Here is a 20,347-nt window from a genome sequence, read left to right as displayed (position 1 = left end):
GACCAGTTTCTAAATCGCGCAATTCTGTATTCGCGAACATTTACATCAGTGGTACAACATCTTCGAGATCATGGCACCTTCCAGCCTCAAACTCACGATCGTGGCCGTGATAGGACCGAAAGAATACTGCAAGCTGAAGAACAAATTTCGGAACGCGTGGAAGAAGAGCTCGACATCAGCACTCGCCGACTTGCAGCTGAAGTTGGAGTTTTACAGTTTGTAACGCATTGTACATTAAAAGAACAAGGCCCACATCCATACCACGCTCAAAAAGTACAAGCTTTTGGAGCCCACTGATTTTCCAGGTCGTATAATTTACTGTGAATGGTTGGTACAGCAATGTCGAAATGCTCTAACTTCTAAATTGCATTCTGTTTACGGATGAAGCAGGATTCACTCGTATTGCTGTTTTCATCAAAAAGTACGACTTCAACGACGGTTTTCCATAAGGGCCGGTTGCATAAACGCAAATCAAATTTAATCTCTGATTAACTCCCTAGTAACGATTGTTATTATCATAGTTACAATTGTTCTTAATCAGAGATTAAATTTGATTTGCGTTTATGCAACCGGCCCTAAATGTGTGGGCCGGTATCGTAAATAACCGCTTAGTTGAACCTTATGTTTTACCAAACAGACTAAACGCGGTACAGTACTTCGAGATTTTAAACAGTGTGTTGGAAGAACAACTAGATCTGGCAGTGCTTCTAGGATGAGAACGAGTTCGCATGTGGTACTTGTACGATGGAGCGCCACCACATTTTGCTAGGTCAGTAACTAAGTGGTTAAATAACCATTTTCTTAATCAGTAGGTCGGTAGAAACGCGCCAGTAGCTTGGCCTCCGCGTTCACCCGGTATCAATCCGTGTGATTTTTGTCTATAGGGTTGGATGAAATAATTAGTTTATGGAAATCAACAGTGTCCAGAAACTATCGAAGAGCTTCAAAACGAGTGGAAGTGGCAGCGCTACAGTTTATTGAACTCCTGGAGTTTTTTTACGTATCCGTGCAAACATGTTACGACGTGCTGAAGTTTGTATTGCTAGTCGAGGACAACATTTTCAACATTTATTGTAAAAAGGCATTATAAGTTTCTCTTATGTTTGCTCTAATAAATAACGTGGAATCGTGGCAAGGACCAAACATCCGTCAGAAAAAAAAGTCGATCACCATGAAGCACTACCAAAAATTGGTCCTTCTCAGGACCACCATTTGTTTCTACATCTAATAATCTTTCGTTCTGACCAGAAAAAAGTCAGTTTCACTTTTAATTGAAACTGAAAGTGTTTACTTGGATTTTGTTTGATCGTTTTTCCACCTCCTGTTTAAAAGATGGATCAGTGGCATCGCATCGAGGGTGGTGCATGGGGGTTTTGCTCCATTCGACTTTTAATTTGCTTTTCTGTATTTGCACATTACTACGGTACATGATGCCGTAGTTACAGTTATTGCATATATTTCGAAGTGAGCCTGTGTAAATGTTAAAAATGAGATTTTATTTTGTGCGAAAAAAACAGGAACAGAATAAATAAAACCACTTTTAACATAAATACCATACAATATTATTTGTTATACAATTACTGTAAAAAGCAATAAAAACGCTTAATTATTACTCCTATTAATTTTTACAAACGAAATGAACAACGTGGGTGTAGATGTGAAAAAATGTTGCATAAATATTTGCAAGCATGAATTACTTTTAACACCACTTTCATCAAGTGACACTTTTAGCCTTTCATGACAGACATCAAAGAGCCAATTTTTAATAGTGTCTGTATAAAAACTAGATTTATGTTGCAACTGTTTTCGAGTCAATTATGAAACACGGACTTGTTTTTCAAATTCAAGATACCGCGAATGCGGAGAGAAACATAACATCGAAAACAGCAAAACTCGGGACGTGAATTCAGTTGTGAGTTACTCAATGCTCAATTTAAAAGATACTGTAATTTAATCAACAGCTCTGATACTAATAAAAATTAACTAAAACAAATACATTCAAAGCAGAGCTTTTTTAGAACCGGGCAACATGAATATTATATTACTGCACCGCTATGCAAAAAATTAGGTTTAAAACAAAACCCAGTCAACAGAAATATTAGTGGCATCGGCAAAACCAAATCTAATATCAAATATTCGGTGAACGTAGAACTGAAATAACGGTATGAGGAATTTTCAGCAAACGTAAATTGTTCAATTTTGGACGCGGAGTGTGAGGGATTCGCACCTGACCGTGAAGCCGTGGGTCGCCGCTTCCATTCGCGTCTAGCCGCTGGGTGTTTGTGTGTGTTTGGGTTCGGGTAGAGGTTTTAATCGTTAAATCGTACTGTAATAAGCTTTGTCGTGGCTGAATAGAGCTGACAGGGCGCTGAGGCACAAACATTTTGGTTTTAAACACATTACCGAAAATTTGCCATTAGCATGAATAGATAGATCCAAAACACCTGGTCATATAGGACGATAAGCTTTTAGTAGACTCTACGTTTTGTGAGCTATCACAAGTTGATTTGCGTTAATTACTTCGTTGTGGATGTGCTTCAGTTGAAATAAAAAAAAACACGTTGATTTCCTCATCGGCGCCGGAGCCGTTTACACAGGGCTGACCGAGGAAGAACTTAGGGACGAAAATCATTATAAATTAACGACAGATAGAGCAACGGATGCTTATTTTATATATTAAATTGCCCTCTGCTAAGAATCCGCCAATTCTTGACACAAATCGCAAAAATGCATTATTCAAACAATTTTGCAATCTACAGCCGAAACTTCTAAAAAAATCGAACCTCAAACGTCATACGCGACGATAAATTATTGAATCACATAAGAGAACTTCTCTCGGTGAGATCGAAAATCACAAGTTCACTTCCATCAAATTACGCGTATTGTTACGTGGCTCTTGACCGGCAATATACTGAACCGGGAAGGGCGTGGGTGATGGTACAAAAAAAAATATTCGAGCCTACAATTAATTAAATTTATTTAGAACGGAGGGTGAGTGACTGAGTACAATTTAAAATCGAACTATAGATCAAAAATATGATAAACTTAAATAAATTACTATCCAACTATATCTATAATCTAATTACTTCGCGTTCCTACCGCAACAGTGCCGTTTCTGGCGGTGGCGGAGATGCCGAACGCGAATATACTTAATTCCAAAATAAAAATACTACCTAATTGCATCCTCCAGTACTTAGCACGTCTCTAACCTATACCTAACGCCTCTCCTTCTAGATTTCTACGGAGCAATCCAACACGGTGTCCTCACTCAGAAAGGGGGGGTGGCGGCGGCTAGTCGACCTTCGATCAAACTCCAAAAAAACCCTTCCACGCCAAGAGCGCAAAAACCTCCAAAACCAAGGACGACGAAACGATGAGAGAGAAAATGGCGGAACGGAGAAAGAGGAAACGCCAAAAAAAACAAGATAAAATAAAAAGGCCTTGGGTGGGTTTTCGGGGTCACAAAACAACACAGGACACACGTCCTCGTTTCCAAATGCGGTGGCCTTGATTCGTCCCTGACGTAACTTGGAGCAGAGTAATGCCACAACTGGCCAAAATAAAGGATCTACCTCCAAAAATGGCCCCTTCTCACTGGATAACCCCTAAAAACCTGAAACACTCAAAATGGGGTCCTCTCCTTTTTTTTCTCTTCTGTCTGGCATGTGCGGTCCGAAATAACCAAACGATTAAGGGGGGAAAATATCGTTACCCCTAATCAATAAGAGCTGTCAACCCTAACCTCACAAACTGATGTAAACAAACCATAAACAAAACAAATGCAACTAAGATCGTATCAACGCATCATCAAAAACAAAAAGTGGACTCTTCTCAACGACAATCTTCTAGCCGGTCTTACCATGGCCGACTATCTTACAATACAGGAAGACTTTTTGCAATATTAACACGGTTTCGAACTTTCAAATATGTTTTAAATGGTGACATCAGAAAAATGTAACGCATGATACTACTAATGCATTTCGAGCATGTGGACTACCAAGACATTTTCCACCGCGACACAAATAAAATTAAAAAAAGACCTATCGTTTAACCATTTTAACTGACGAGACCAAACCAGATAATTTTACTGCGACTGGGTGCCTGCATGAATTGGCCTTACAATTCAGATCTCAATATCTAGAGGCAGCAAAAATAATTCGTAGAGATGTTTACGTTGATGAGCTCATGGGACACAGTTCGAGATTGGAACCTACGCGCTCTTTTTCGGATAGCGATGTGGATTATGCCGCCACTGCTAATCAAAGAAAGTTGTAGACGTAGCAAACGCCATGTCAAGTCATATTTGTCTATTCGTATGTTTTTCTACAAAAGCCATTAATTTAGAATTAATAAACAAGAATTAAACAACTGCATCATTTATATCAGCTTTTAATCGACTCATGGCAAGACGCAGTCATGTGTATTATCATAATATGTAGGTATTCAAACATTGTTACGAACTATGTGAAGTACTAGAAATAAAATGGATAAATTAACTGAATTTTTGTAATCGCAGTCTTTAAATAATGTAGGGGAGAGTTCCCTAATTTTGATCTTTTGCAAAAAATGCATTATTATTGTAATTCATGGTAGGACTGGTCCAATTTGAGATGTAAAACAGGCACCCCCTAGGAATTTTCTGTCCACCTAATTTCCAGCTTTCATCTTAATACTTAGTGTTTTATTTCCTAGTAAGATATTTTAAAATGCTATTACGATGATCCGTATTTTAAAATCGGCGTGAGTAAAACTCAACAATTTATTTCTCACTACCACAAATTTACAGGACTAATTACACTGGGAAAATGCAGTATCGAATAATAATTCTAACTCGACTGATACTCATTAATCGATTCCTAAATAAGAATAAAGTAACCTGCTCCCGACAGTGGTCCCTATTTAAACAGCCGTGCATAAATTCCCGACCCACAAATCCTATGAGCAATGATTTGAATGACCAATTACCCCAGGTCATTTCTTAATTGGCGAACCATTCCCAGCAATTTTTGTGATATTTTTATGTATTTATTTACAACTTTTGTATGTGAACAGTTCTGGGCTAGAATTGTGGGGAGTGAGTAAAAACCAATGAAGCTTAATACTAATTTATTGAAAACAACCTGACTTACTTATATAAAACTACATATTTACAATGTATGGGTGGTTCTAAACTAAAGATAATAAGAGCTATGACATTGTATTGGGTTCCAGTTTCTTGCACTTTCTTTTGTTCCATTATCGCTGTCTTCGTAACGCTGACGACGGCGACGGTGCTCTTGCGATGGTCAGCGTTTCGTAGTTCTGGTGCTTGCAATATCCATGTTTTAACCTTCTACATTCGCCTCGTTGATCTTGAGCTCGTTATTGGTAGCGTAAAGAGGAAATTGAAATTTAAAAAATTATTATTTAAATTTAGGATTTAAACAGTATGTTTCCCTTCATACCAATCGGCCTCGAAGAACTGGTTGTTAGAGGAAGTGCGGACAAAGCGGGTATGCTAAGTTTTATAATATGTGTAGTGCCGAAAAGTTTTGAGATGGAAAATTAAAACAAATATCTTAAATTAGTCTTTGTTTATTCCACTTTTAAACTAAATCAATATTTTTACTTAATTCTAATAAATTTACTAAGTACTAAATAAAGATTAACTTTATCCACTGTATCCAGAGAAAATTTCTTCAATCAACGAATGAGTCCTAATGTTTTTATGGATTTGTTTACAGTCAGTTACATTAGGAACAAAACTCAATTTGGAATCAAAAATAACCACCGAATCACGAACCTCCGAGACTCTCTCTCTTAATCAACACAGTGGCAGCACTATAGTTAAATTGTATCCGTGCATGTGATCTAGAACAGGTTATAACATAAAATTTGTCAAAATTTACATCCATGTCATTGATGTGACACCAAGACAAAATATTATCCAGATTTAGTTGTAGTTGAATCCTATCATCGATGTCCGAAACTGCTTTATATATTTTAATGTCATCTGCAAGAAGATGTTCAGAAGACTTAATTACTTTACAAATATCATTAATATATAATGTAAAAAGAAGACGACCACAGTGAGAACCTTGTGGTATGCCTGAAAATTGGAATTGAGACTGTACCGCCTATTTTAACGAATTGTGTTCTGTTTGAAATAAAACTGTTGATACAGGAAAGAAGCATACCGTTAAATTTCATAGCTTTCAGTTTGTACAACAAGATTTTGTAGTTGACTTTGTCGAAAGCTTTCGAGAAATCAGCGTACACAGAATCACCTTGAATTCCATTCTCCAACGAGTTTATAATAAAGTTCTGATATAACAATAAATTAGTTGTAGTCGATCTTCTTTGACAGAAACCATGTTGAGACGACACTATTAACTTTTTACAGGCTACTTTAAGTTGACTAGAAATTAATTTATCGAACATTTTTGGTATTGTTGATTGTATACAGACTCCTCTACAATTATTGGCGTCATTAAAAATTGGCAATAAAAAACTGTTTTTCCAAATCTCAGGGAAATGTCCATATTTCAAAGATAAATTAAGTAATATATGTATCGGTTTAGTTATACTGAACAATGTATTAAAAAGAAATTTTGCAGATATTCTATCCGGACCAAGGCTTTTATTAGGTTTTAAATCTAATATACAGTACGCGGAATTCTATCTCAGGGCTGCAATCCCCCAGTTGAAGTAAGGTGTGTTTTACGGCGAGTAGCTGGGACGCTTTGATCTGGTCCACAAGGTCGTAGCCAGTGCATCGCTAGGAGTGTTTACAGCTAATAAAAAAACTACTTCTATATTACTATATTACTTCAAATAATAATAGTCGATGCCCTTTTTAATTTTTCAACCACAGGACCACAGATGTGTGATCTTAAAATGTTATATTATGTTGATATATTCCAAAAGAAAAATATATTTGTAATCAAACTATCGATGCGACAGCACTGGATCTAGCGTATAAGATATACCTAATTCCGCGCGTTGCAATATAGCATCGAATACTTCAGAAACCGAAATATATCTAAAATTAAAATTCGATTCAGCAGAGACCCGTATTTGGCTTATTCACTTTATAAATAGATTTGAAATAATCTGCAAAGAAATTAGTGAAATCTTTTAGGATCGATGATTTTCTATCATTAAAATGTGTTTCATTAGGAATGGAGTTCATATTATTCTTATTTTTCCAGAATTTCCAAAAATCATTAGAATTTGATCTTATCTTAACTTCTGTATCCGACATATATTTATTGTAACATTCCATTGATTTTATCTTACACAAATGTCTACAATTTTTAAATTCTTGATAGTTAATTTGTATTTAAAATGATATTGATTCTTTAAATAAATAAGTTTTTTTAACTCGGCTGAAAACCATTTAGGAAATTTAGAACGTTTAAAATACTTAATAGGGACAAATCTAGATAACAATCCATATAAAATTGAGTAAAAGATCTCAACGCATACACCGACCTTTTTCCCAAGGAATAACGGCAACCAGGCGACTTCAGAAAGACACTGATTAATTGCAACATAATTAGCATTATTAAAGTCATAATAAGATAGTTCAGGACACATACAGTCAATATTGGAACATGGTTCAATATGAAAGTCACAGCTAGAGTAATGATGTGAATTTTTAAATTTGGCATCCTGAGAATTATTATTATTATTATTATTATTAGAAAAAATGGAGCAGAGGTCAGAGACCTATTATGCTCCTTCAAATAGATTTCCCTAAGTAGAGTTACTGATCCAGTTTGTTCTTAAACATATTAACACTTGTCACATTTACGATTTCACTATGCAAATTATTCCATTCATCAAACACCCTGTTAGAAAAGAAAAACCTTCGAACAATAGTTCTAAATGATTGCTTTTTTAATTTGTAAACGTGCCCTCGCAATTGGTTAGCATTCAAGTCAAAAAGGGTTCTGAGGTGGCACATATTTGGATTGTGAAAAATCTTGTAAACCAATATCAAGTCTCCCCTCTTCCGTCGTTGTTCCAATGATGTAAGATTTAGACATCTTAATCGGGTTTGATAATTTTGTGTTCTATAGCCCAATACCTTTTTTGTAGCCCTTCTTTGAACTTTTTCCAGCAATTCCTTATCCCGCTGTAAAATTGGTGACCACACAACATTGGCATATTCCAAAATTGGCCGTATATACGACTTAAACAATTTCAGAAATGTATCTCGTGAAGGGTGTCTAAATGCATTGAATAACATATAGGATGCAGAATTTGCTCTTCGTGCAAATAATTATGATATTAGTATTGCCAGAAAATACTAGAGCTAAGAAGTTAAGCACAGAATTTGTTAAGAAACCAGGTAACCATAATATATATAAGCTCTTCATCATTTTAAGGATGAGCTAAAGCATATTCCAGCATATGTAAATACATCATATAAAGTTGTGCCCAAGTTTTGCCGAAAGTACACGTCCGATTGTAATAAACTTCACACCGTTGAAATGAGCCTAAAAACCCTACCCAGACTACTTTTCCGCTTTTTTAAAATTTTATTGTCTAAAAAAAAAACTACAACGCGTTAAAATTGTAATGAGTATGAAATCTGGTTTTCGCTATTCATGGATCAATTTTAAATTTTCAAAAAGGTACATTAGTAGATATTGTATTAAAAAATCCATTGCGCTTTACAGAAATAAAATATCTTAATAAATAATTGAGTAAAGAGGAGCAGAATATTTAAAATTTGTAGATAGTCAAACAAACTTTAGCCATTTTTCTAGTCCACTCAAATCTATAACAGGTAACTGATAGAGCCCACAGAATCCGACAATAAAATTTTATAAGAGTGTCCAACCTCTAAGGTTTTCTAAATTTAATCTGCAAGTCACAACGCTAAGTAAAAGGCAATTAAAGACAAACTTTTAGGTTTACATTATTTTGTAGCCCCCTTCTAAGTATTTAGGAACATCCTTTTTATTAAAGATTAAAAGATTTGCGTCCGCAGGTAATTTTCGGTGGACTAATATTTACGATAGATTTACAAGTAACCAATAAGATATTTTGGAATCTCCCACCAATGCAAATTTTTGTTTACAAATTATTGCAGTTGGCATCGAACTTTTATTTGTACCTAGAGTGGAATGAAATTAGGCGCAGAAGAATCGGCTCTTCAATTTTTGGTAAAATATGTAACATGTTGCCCCACGACAATTCCATCTAGCGCTGCAGCGGAAAGGATGTTTAGTGTTGGCACGGATGTTTTTAAGACAAAACGTCATGCCTTAGTTGACAAAAATTTTGAATGTCAGTTATTATTGAATTTATATTATGAATGTAGTCCTCTTTCGTGAAGTATTTATTTGTTTTATTTTATTTACTGATGTGAATATGCAACAAATGCGTTAGTAAAATAAATCACTCACTGCGTTTTTCATTCTAACACGTTTTTTCTTAACCTTTTGGAACCATACAACCAATATCTAAAATTGTCTAGTATCTGGTAGAGACAAGAATCTAGACGTAATACTGGCAATGCTGGATTTTTATAAGTCATCTGGTACTAAACATTAACCATCAATTACTTTGTGAGAAACTAAGCTAAATAATTTGATTTTGTCAGAAACGCTACATGGCAATAGTGTAATCTGCGAGCTTTGGCATGTAGTGTCTACGGTTTTGTTTTTTAACGTTTTTTTAAGGTTTTCTTTACATTTTGCTCTGTATCCACCTACTAGCTCAAAGAAAGGGTAAGAATGTTAATTACGTAGATGAAGCTTATTAACATTAAACTAAAAGCCAAAGTCAAATATATGCAACACCACAGCTCTTTAAAATGTGTAATCCGCCTCTCTGTTCAAAAACACTCAAAGATTAACATACACAAAAAATTCATCAAAATTTTCTACATAGTCTAATTAACGCGAAACGTGGGCAGATCATACGCCGAGCTTAAGATAACGCACACATGAGACGTAAACTTCATGATCTTACGACTTGCACTTGTAGATTATTCAATTTCAATTCAATATTCATGTTCGACTAGATTAAGTTTTGTCTTTTTAAAATTAAATTCCACAGGTAGACATCAATAATAGCTACACTGTGAAATTGATAAAATACTCTGCACGTATTATACAAATGAGTTTCGGCCGATTTTTAAACCACTGTAGTAAGAAGTTCTTAGAAGTTAATACTCTTCTATCATAAATCACAGGTGTTCCACCTATTTGTTAAAATTTCCTTCCGAAAAAAATTTAATCTTTCCGCTGAATGGATTTCCGTTTTTCATGTATTTACTTCAGCCGGTCCTTAGCCTTTCTATGCAAATTTACCATTACATAAAATATGATAAATTATTCATGCAACACAAAAAATAACATTCACCAAGAGGATAATATGGTCTTTTATCAAATATTTTTTTAATAAATGTTTTAAGGGAACGTTTCCTGATTTATGAGTAAACAAGTTTATGTGAAAGAGAGAAAGAAATTTCATTTTTTGTGTTTTATGTTTATTTAAAATAAAGTAGAGGATTTTTACAGTTAAATTTGAGAACATGCAATTTTTGTGTATAAGATATTACTTAACTTCGTATTTTTATTAAAATATTTTTTATATTTCCTAAATATGCGCAATAATTTCATTACTGCATGTACAACGTGCAGAATTTGCAGTACACGTGAATGGAGATGTGAGCTTGAATTTAATTTTAATTGTACATGGAAAATTTTAAATCATATTAAAATTAGTCTTTGAATGGAATTTGCCACGGGAAATTATTTTTGAATTTAATAATGATTAAAGCACCACATCATCGGCGTTGTGTGGTCACTATTAATTTGCATGTAGACATACATACACTCTTTTAGCAGTATATTATGATGTTATAATAACGTTTATTGTGCTCAATATTTGATAAAATTTACACTCGTCTTAACATGTGTGTATGAATGACATTGTATACATTATACAGAGATAAACTAAAGTTATTTACCTAAGTAGGCGTGAAACGATAATTGTAAAATTCTTCGAAGGTATAGAAAGCATTAGCAACTAAACATTTTCTGATTAATTTTTTGTAAGTTAAAAAGTTACTTTGACGTATACTTTGTGGTAACACGTTGTAGAATTTAATACAATAATAAAATGAACTGTCTCTTGTTTTACTTAATCTAAGGAAATCAGGTTTAATATTTAGCTTATTTCTAATTGAATAATTGTGTTCATAAGTGGTGTAATTTGACATGTGCTTATAAATGTAAAGCAAACATTGGAATATAAAGACGCAAGGGAGCGTTAATATCTTCAATCTGATAAAGTAAGGTCTACAATTATCTCGATAGTAATTTCCAGCTATTACTCTGATACATTTTCGCTGGAAGGCCAAAATCTTTTTTGACTGCATTGAATGTCCCCAAACTAGGATACCGTATGAGATGATACTATGTACTGACGCGTAGTACGCTGTAACCAAAACATTAGTGGAAACAATATCATTGAGCCTACGGAGAAAAAATAGCTTATCCGATAATCTATCTAGAAGAAACTGTATATGCGCTTCCCACGTTAGGTACGCATCTAGCTTCAAACCTAGAAATAATATTGGATCTGTGTACGTTTTCAAAGGACAAAGAGAAAATATTATACTTTGCATTTTTTGCTTGTTGGGCAAAAGGTTGTTAGCAGCAAACCAACAGTTTACTTCCGTTTCAACGATGCTTGTTAAGTGGAGTAGTCGATCATATGTTTTGTTATTAATTACAACTGACGTATCATCAGCAAAAAGTACACTTTTACCGATACTAATGCAATTGGGGAGATCGTTTATATAAATTAGGAACAATAACGGTCCAAGGACCGACCCTTGAGGAACACCTGTTGTAATAAACTTAATGCAAGAAGGACTATTTTTAAAAAACACAAACTGAGTTCTGTTACTTAAATAAGACTCTAGTAACTGAATACTATTTTGCTTGACACAATAATGTTTAAGTTTATCCAAAAGTATTTTGTGATTTACACAATCAAACGCCTTGGTTAGATCAAAACTTAGCAATGAGGAGTAAGTCTTAGCCTCAAAGTTATATAAAATATCATCGCATATCGAGTTTAGAGCCAGTGTTGTTGATCTATTGCTCCTGAAACCAAATTGCGAATTATGTAGCAATCCATTAGTTTCAAAGTGATCATTAAGTTGCACTTTGAGTATGCTCTCCAATATTTTACCTATAATCGGTACGAGAGATATCGGTCTATAATTTGAAACAACAGAAGGGTCATTTTTTTTATATATTGGAATAACTTTCGAAACTTTCAATTTGTTAGGAAACACACCCTCCCGAATGGATTTACTAATTATTTTTGTTAATGGTATCAGGATTACATTTGTCAATGTTTTAATTACTGTATTGCATTTATCCCAAACGCGTCTCTACTTGTTGTGTTTTTTATTTTACTAATGACTGTTCTAACTTCATTGTAAGTAACTTCCCTGAATTCAAAATTTTTGGTTTTAATTTCTGGCAAGTAGTCAGTGAATTTAGAGTTGACACGATGATTATTGCTAAGCAAGTTTGCAGGTAAATTGACAAAATAATCATTGAATTCAGTCGGAGTTATAGATATATCTACATCTGTTGCAAGTTTCTTACTATTTAACTTAATTACATCCCACATGGCTTTACATTTATTAGTAGATTTTTGAAATAAATTGATCATAAGACATTTTTTTAGCTTTACTAAGTTCGGAATTATACACTTTCTTGTAAGCTTTAAGGATTTATTTATCAATAAGATTGTGAACCACTAGATCATGGAGTATTCTTAAAGTGTTACGCATTTTTTTTTAGTTTATTAGTGTACCAGTTTACTTTCAGTTCTTTAGTATTGCTATGATAAGTTTTCCTGATAAAAGGAAAGCACTGGTTCATATTGGTTAACAATTTATTTAAAAATATTTCTAAACACTGCTCGCAGTCTAACGTAGTGTCATTCAATAAATTCCAGTATATATTTTCTACTGTGTTGTATAGTGAAAAGAGGCCCTGTTTAGTTATTGGTTGAGAAACCTTTATACACTTATTTGTTGGTACAAAATGCGGGGGGATGAAAGTCAGACAAGCACCTTTATGATCTGATAAACATGGTTCATAAACTGTGCTGATGTAGTTTCTACTAGGGATATTTGTAAAAATATTGACCAGACATGCATTGTCTCTTGTATTCTCATGTATTGTTTAAAAATTATAAATTATTTAAAAATATTTATCAGATAACACGTCTGCTCTTGTGAAGTATTAAACTGAACATTAAAATCACCGGCGTTGATAATGTAGTTTTTACTTTTGATCAGTCTACTCAACAGCATCTCGATGATATTAGTGAATACATCAAAATTTCCGCCAGAGGATCTATATATACTTACAATTACTGTACTACCTATTGTAATCCCTGCTAGTTCACAATGGATATTTACACACTAGCTATCTACAGAAAATGATTTACTGTTAACAACAGAGTTTTGTACTAAAATACCTACCCCACCATGTCATTTGGGTGGTCTACAGTAGTAGGAGAGAAATTTATAATTGTCAATATGTATAGCATTTATCTGATCTTTTGTCAACTAATGCTCATTTAGACATAATATCTCAATAGATTCCGCTGTAGGTAAGAAAGCGTTTAATTGTAAAACCTTATTACTTAAACACTGCACATTAAGAAGAAATATGTTAATTACCGATAATTGATGAAAGCTTACGTTTTGATTATTATTGATCTTCATAAATATAGTACTTTCTGGGTTTGTGGGTGGAAAGTTCAATTCACCCCTCCTCCTTCTTCTGTCTTGGCTTTTCTGTGAAAAAAACGGGCAACGTAAGTTTCCTGAGGCCATATATTGGGGTCCATGATGTTGTCTTTATTGGCCAAGTTGACAATTACTTTAAACGATGAGTAATGTTGAGGATATTTGGAGTCAATGGGTTCGCATCTGACTTCAGGGAAGTCGGGATTTAAAAAATCGACTACTTGCTGGACCGTAGTACCAGGTCTGAGTCGTGAAACGTACCAAAAGGCCTTCTTTGGTGCCACTAGTAAAGTGCTAGAAGTTTCTTCAGATTGGTTTGTACCAATTACATAATTTTTATTTTTATTTTCCGGCCTCTTCACAGCTCTTGATTTCTTTTTTGGTATCACTAACTCCAAATCTTTTTCATTGTCTTTCTGTTTAGAGTGAACTTCAGCTTCTACTCGCTGGTTCTTTGGTATCATTTTTCGTGATTGATAATCTTCGATTTTCGCCACTATATCCAAGGGTATTAAGGCCCTTTCCTCCATTTGCTCTCATTTGCAGTACCTCCGATTTTAGAGTCTTTATGTCACTTTGCAACTGATGTATTAACGCCGATTGAGCCATAATCAGAGACTTACAGCTGGTGATTTCTTCCTGAGCGGTTGCACAACTGGTGGCACCACCACAGTTCAACGTAAACTGATTAAAGAAATCAAGCAAACATTGATTGACGACACTTGTTAAATCACCCAAACCAGTAGGTCCTTGCTTCTTAACTTTAGGGCCCATTTTGGGCTGGCAACTAGAAAGTTAGTTCAGTAAGCAATTATACATCCGCTCACTTGGAGCGCCACACTATGATGAGAATATTAATTTATAATGCAAGCGATTACGGCACGAATGAATGCCGTAATCCCGCATTTAAACGCATATCAACTATACGCTGTTTTATAGTCGATTAGGACAATTAAAATCCTGAAAATTGGTGCTTAACTAAACTGCATGTGCGTGAATGAAGCCATCCGCCGCATCTGAATCAAATGTAGTGCCAAAAAATTATTCGAAGGTTATTTCGCCCCTGGACTACAATAAAACATATCCAGCATTTTTGAAAAACTATAAAATTTGATGTTGCTAATTTAATTTTTTTTATGAGAACCCCTATAAGTTGAAATAAATATATGTATGTAATGTTAAGTAAATGTAAAGAACCGTGTTACGTTTAAGTTTCAAATGAGTTTTTACTTTACAAAATTTTGGGATGACGATTAACCATTTACCATGTCTACAATAACTTTAAACCGTCTGTACGTTTTCCGAGCATTCGGCCCTGAAGTTCCTGATTTATTCAATAAAAATAAATTGACTAATACATTAATTTTTTTGAGTCACCATTTTTTTACCACAATTTTGAGGTGTCATCAATTGTTTGGGGAGACAAGCACATATATTTTGATCAAAAATTTACCATGCTTATGATAACTTTAAAACGTGTGCAAGATTTCAAAGCATGCGGTTTTGCAGATTCAAAATTAAATTGCAAAATGGTTTTATATAATTTTTTCAAAATTCAAAAACTGCACGTGTAGGACTATGTTATTAGATACAATTTAAGACCCGTTTACTATGTACACTTGTGGAATCTTCCTTGGATATTTCCAAAAGTTTTATTTCAACCAGATAACATGTACATTTCCCAGAATTGTAGTACAAAACAAACTCTTTTATTTTTAGCCGTTTTTCGTGTCAATGTTCAAAACTACCTACTGCTTCTAACGCTTCTTACTCTACGTTCGACGAGAATTTTTCATCTTTAAATTCGTTTTCACACATTTTTTTCTGCATCCACCTTTGTAAAAATGAAAAGTTTATATACAAGCTCAATAGCAACTCATACCTACTAGGTACTACGATGAAAATATACCTTGATATTTAAATTATTATTGGAGTTTTAACTTCTTTCGTTTCGTATTATAGAACACGTATACGCCGCGCGCCGGAATAGGATGTCGAGTTGGATCTCGAACTCGGTGTCGGTGTCGAGGTCGAATATGTACATGAAACGCCTCAGGGAGTGGTGCTGATTCCGTCTCTTAGGACCCCCAGGATGCTCTAAGAGAACACAACCTACACCCACTGTCAGAATTTAAAGAGTATCAAAGACCACAACGACCCGCAGGATGCAGAAGTGATGCATATACAACTCTCGGAACAGTGCAGAAGTTGCTTGACGAATTATTCTTGCATGCAGGTGTATTGCGGTGAGGCGATTAGTGTGCCTACGCGTTGACGGGCGGCACATCCTTTTCAAAGCGGTAGTTCGACTCAAGCGAAGTTTGGCCGAGTGGAGTGGGAGCGCGAGAGTAGCGTGGGCCTGATCGAGCTATTTAATAAAATGTGTTCGTTTGACTGTTCCAACGACTAAATTAGGTACAACAATTGATGCCATTTTCACACGCTTTATTACTCATTTAAGAACGGATATTTATATCACTCATTTCAGTCACCATATGCCACTAATAACTGTATTAAATGATAAGTATAAAGATACCGAAGGCGATAACGCTATGATTGAACAGTAATTTGTATTTTAAATCAAATAAGTTATAAATACTGCTCTAGTATTTGTAAATATTTACTTGTTACTTTAGTTGGTAAATTACACATTGTACTTTATTTATTTTTTTTTATACAATATAATTATAATAAATTAATTATGATATTTCTATGTGATCCATAAAATAAAAAAAGTATATTTTATAATAAACAACAATTGACAATACATGGATATTTACTTTAATTTACCCAATTATCATCATTAATCATAATTTTGTCAAAAAATACAATTGCAACATATTTTTGACCTTTATTATCTTTTTAAGAGAAAATTAATGACTTCACCCCGTATACGTGTTTAATTTATATAAATTGACAACGCTGAGTTAAAACTTCAACTCTTTTTTTTATTATATTTAAATTTAAATTTTTAAATATTTTTTCATATTATCTTTACATTATGCTATAAAAAAACAGAATGTTATACACGACAATAAAGGGAAATTAACTTCTCCTGAAAGATAATTCTCTCATAGTCATGAATGACTATCGTCACTGGAGAATTAACATCTTTCACTCGATGGTTAAAGACACCCTTTATCGTCTTATATGATAATGAACTCACTTGTAGTATAGAAATTGTATGACAGTTATAATAAGCAGAAAGAGGACCTGTGCGGGTAACCTTCAATTCGTCCATCGGAGCGCGTCCTCGCTGCCTTTACTGAGGATTTTAAGTTAACACTACGTACTTTAACAGTTATTATTCTCTCAGTATTTTGTACCATAAAACTGACTTTGTAATTGTATTATCTTTCCATTTTATATATAATGTGTAGTATGAACGCTGCTGGATACACGTGAATTTGAAGGAAAAACTAATCCTGTTTTGTAGCGCACAGTCCGCCACCTGAAGGTTAATTGCTGCAACGCGAGGATCAGGTGCATAATTGGAATGGCTGGTTGGCTCCTTACTCGCAAGAGTCGCAAGAATCCGCTGCTTGGAAAAGTTTAGAACTGGGGACTACAATGAGTTATTCTGATTGTGCTATTGTATTTCTCAGTATTCTCATATTTGAAAAACCAGGCGTTTAAAGAACAACTTAATAATTTAATAAGGGAATTACAGGAAGAAATTACATGTTATTCGATAAAATCAATCAAAGAATGTTGCAGAAGTTGTTGAAAAGGTGAAAAGAACGATAAATATGTGTTTATTTGAAACTGGTTTTATGCACTTTAGTGCTGCGTGATATATATTTCCAACATTTTTTAGTATGGTTAGTCCTTCGTGTTTTTTCATCGAAGTAGTTTAACGAGGGTTACCTTGTTTGTAATAATTTTTAAATTGTTTTTTAAATACGCTTTGTTTGTACGTATACACATAACCAAATAAACATACAAAGCAATTTAGAGTAAAATTGGTGTACATCCAGAAAAGTAGGCTGACCCTTTTCCTGTAAGATCGTAAAACTTCCATCGTGACTTTCCGTGCGCACGCATCTTCAAAACCACGTTGGAAATAGTATCCGGCACTCCGGCAGCAGAGCAAAGGCCTGTGACCACAGTATAGACAACAGTCAGTATGGACAACTCGTGTCGGCACCTTTGATCTTTTTGACCCGAATTTTAAGCCGTCATCGGTGGTCGTTGTCCAAAATATTTCTAGATGTCGCCACCTAATTTAAAAAGGATCACAAACGCTTAATTTTAAAATTGATTCGTGTACACAATTTACTACACTTTGTGCAAATGAATTTTTGGAAAAGACTTAAAAATAGTGTAATAACAATAACATTTTATAACTAGTTGATCTTAGAAACCACACAGTCTATTATAATAAATAATTAATTAAGCGCCCTATAACAGGGATGCCATGTTGAAATTTAGATGTGGCCCGCTTCTCTGATTACGATTTTACGTTTCATTAATTTCTTTTTCATGATGGCTGTAAATGGTTGTAAAATTCAACGTTATTAGAAAATGCTAATATATGTACATTTAATTTGTTTACAAAAAAAAAAAAAACAGTAAACAATGGTTCTATGAAAACGTGAACAACGCTTTTTAAAATGTCTGTGTGAAAATTACACTTAACTGCAATAATTACACCGGAAGATCAGCCTAACTGCCCATTCACAATGGACATAACGCATAACAAGTACATAAAGCTTACATAAATACATAAAGTTGAAACGATGGAAAACGTGTACCCCTGTTCACAGTGGACGAACGTAATTCTTATGCTTATGAACGTTTTATGTAATCCTTGTGTGCGTACACAAAGTTGAAACAAGTTCAACTTTGTGCACGAATTATGTCAAACTTATGTTAAAATCTAGGGACTTTTGAATGCTGCTGTTGAATTTCCTTTGACAGTTGGCACTTGGCACTTCACACCTTTGATTATATTATATAAATTATAATCAAAGCTTCACATTGCGAGTCTGTTCTGTACTGCGAGTTGTCAAGTTCGAATATCGTATGAAATTGTAGGTTAGATATTTTGATTGACTCAGTTTGAGGTTAGCCGTTTCTATGTTTAGCCGGGAGTTATTCCGTTCTGCGTTTGCGCAGTTTAACAATTCTTACAGAGTTCACTCTGTCCACTGTGAACGTAGATAAGCATAAGCCAGACACAAATCAAAAACGTAAATTATGTTATGCGCTCGTTCTTATGTCTTATATCCATTGTGAATGGGCAGTTAAATCATCAAAACCAATGCAACTAAACTGCCAAATTTCAAATATTTCACAATTCGCATTAACGTCACTAGATAACAAAAGTACCGCAGTTCAATGTCCCAATGTGTAAGAAAGAGAAGTACTTTGCGTTGCGCGCCCTCATACGCTCACAAGACAAAGGACCACCCATGAAAACGGGTCAGTAAAAACAGCGAGTTGTCTCTACTGATTGATATCTATACTGTGCTGTGACAACAAACCGCTTTGACAGAATGCAACCGGCTACACATGCGTAATCTGTCGCTCATTGGTTAATTTTAACTTGGTGCTCCAAAAATCTGACTTCGCCTGCGCGATGTTGTCTCACTCTGTATCATTGGAATTTATATAATGTCTGCTCACTTTGCTTACAGAAAAAGGGTCAATTCCACAACCGACTACTATCTAAGAAGTATTTACATTGTACAGTACTTGACTCTTACTCGACGCGTGAACTATGGACCTTAAAAATTTTTTTTAAGACAGATTGTGAAGTTTAAACTTAAAAGAGTAACCCTGATATAAAATTGAATTTGGTTTCAAAATTTCTAATTTTGCTATTATTGAATAAAATTTTTTCTTCAGGTAGTTCACTCAGCGTTGTTACAAATGATAACGCGCATTCTCCAAATATGTTTTCCCACTTTTGGGTCCATTTAGGATCTTTTCCTTGATAAATCTTGCAATTCACCTGATACCCTCTTTGATTTACGACAACTGGTCGCAAACAACTGATCGCGCGACAATTGATCGCAGCGACAATTGATCGCAAGGTAAAATTCATCGGGAAGTATTTTCTTTTATTAAAACTAAATATTTTGTATTCTGAATTTTAAATTGCAATAAATTTAGCAATCAGGTAGGGTGTAAATATCGAATTAAAAACAATTTGAGTATTGATAAGTGACGAAGTTTGTAGTTGCACTTTAAAAATTAAAAAATACGAGCGTAAACACCTTGTTACATAAGATTTTTTATTAATAAATTGTCATTTTGGTTATTTTTTTCAAAGAGATTGTTACTATTTATGTCGTTGCTTATTTTACCTATTATATTATAGGAACTAGCTTCATTATAATAAGTACTCAACATAAAAAAAAAGTGTTTATTGTTCTTAACTAGATTAAAAATCATATTTTTAACAACAATTTTTATACGAGTACATATCACCAAACAATAAAATTTATGAACTAATAATACATCTAGAGTATCCATAGGCAGTGAATGTAAATTCCACTGGACGGATATAATACTTATTTTAATCCCTCGTAAATTGCAGCGGATCTTTTACAGGGTTTG

The 20,347-nt window shown here is 34.2% G+C and overlaps 1 protein-coding gene across 9 annotated transcripts in view; it reads left to right on the top strand.

Moving 5' to 3' along the window:
* LOC135130146 (PDF receptor-like) overlaps positions 1–20,347 on the top strand; it is a 204,069-nt gene that overhangs the window by 33,605 nt on the left and 150,117 nt on the right. For 8 of the 9 annotated variants that reach the window (XM_064057480.1, XM_064057487.1, XM_064057485.1 and 5 more), the window contains exon 1: positions 689–769. The exons of the other annotated variant lie outside the window; for it this stretch is intronic. In XM_064057480.1, the coding sequence (XP_063913550.1) occupies positions 745–769 (25 nt within the window). In that variant the 5' untranslated portion in view covers positions 689–744. Of the gene's footprint in view, positions 1–688; positions 770–20,347 lie in introns of those variants that run through there. 9 annotated transcript variants of the gene reach the window in all.

Source organism: Zophobas morio, unplaced genomic scaffold (assembly GCF_036711695.1).
Source record: "Zophobas morio isolate AGI-343-1 ecotype UQ-CSIRO unplaced genomic scaffold, CSIRO_AGI_Zmor_V1 ptg000017l, whole genome shotgun sequence".
Taxonomy (NCBI): Eukaryota; Metazoa; Arthropoda; class Insecta; order Coleoptera; family Tenebrionidae; genus Zophobas; species Zophobas morio.
Note: the sequence above shows the minus strand (reverse complement) of the source record. Positions and strands in the feature narration are given on the sequence as shown.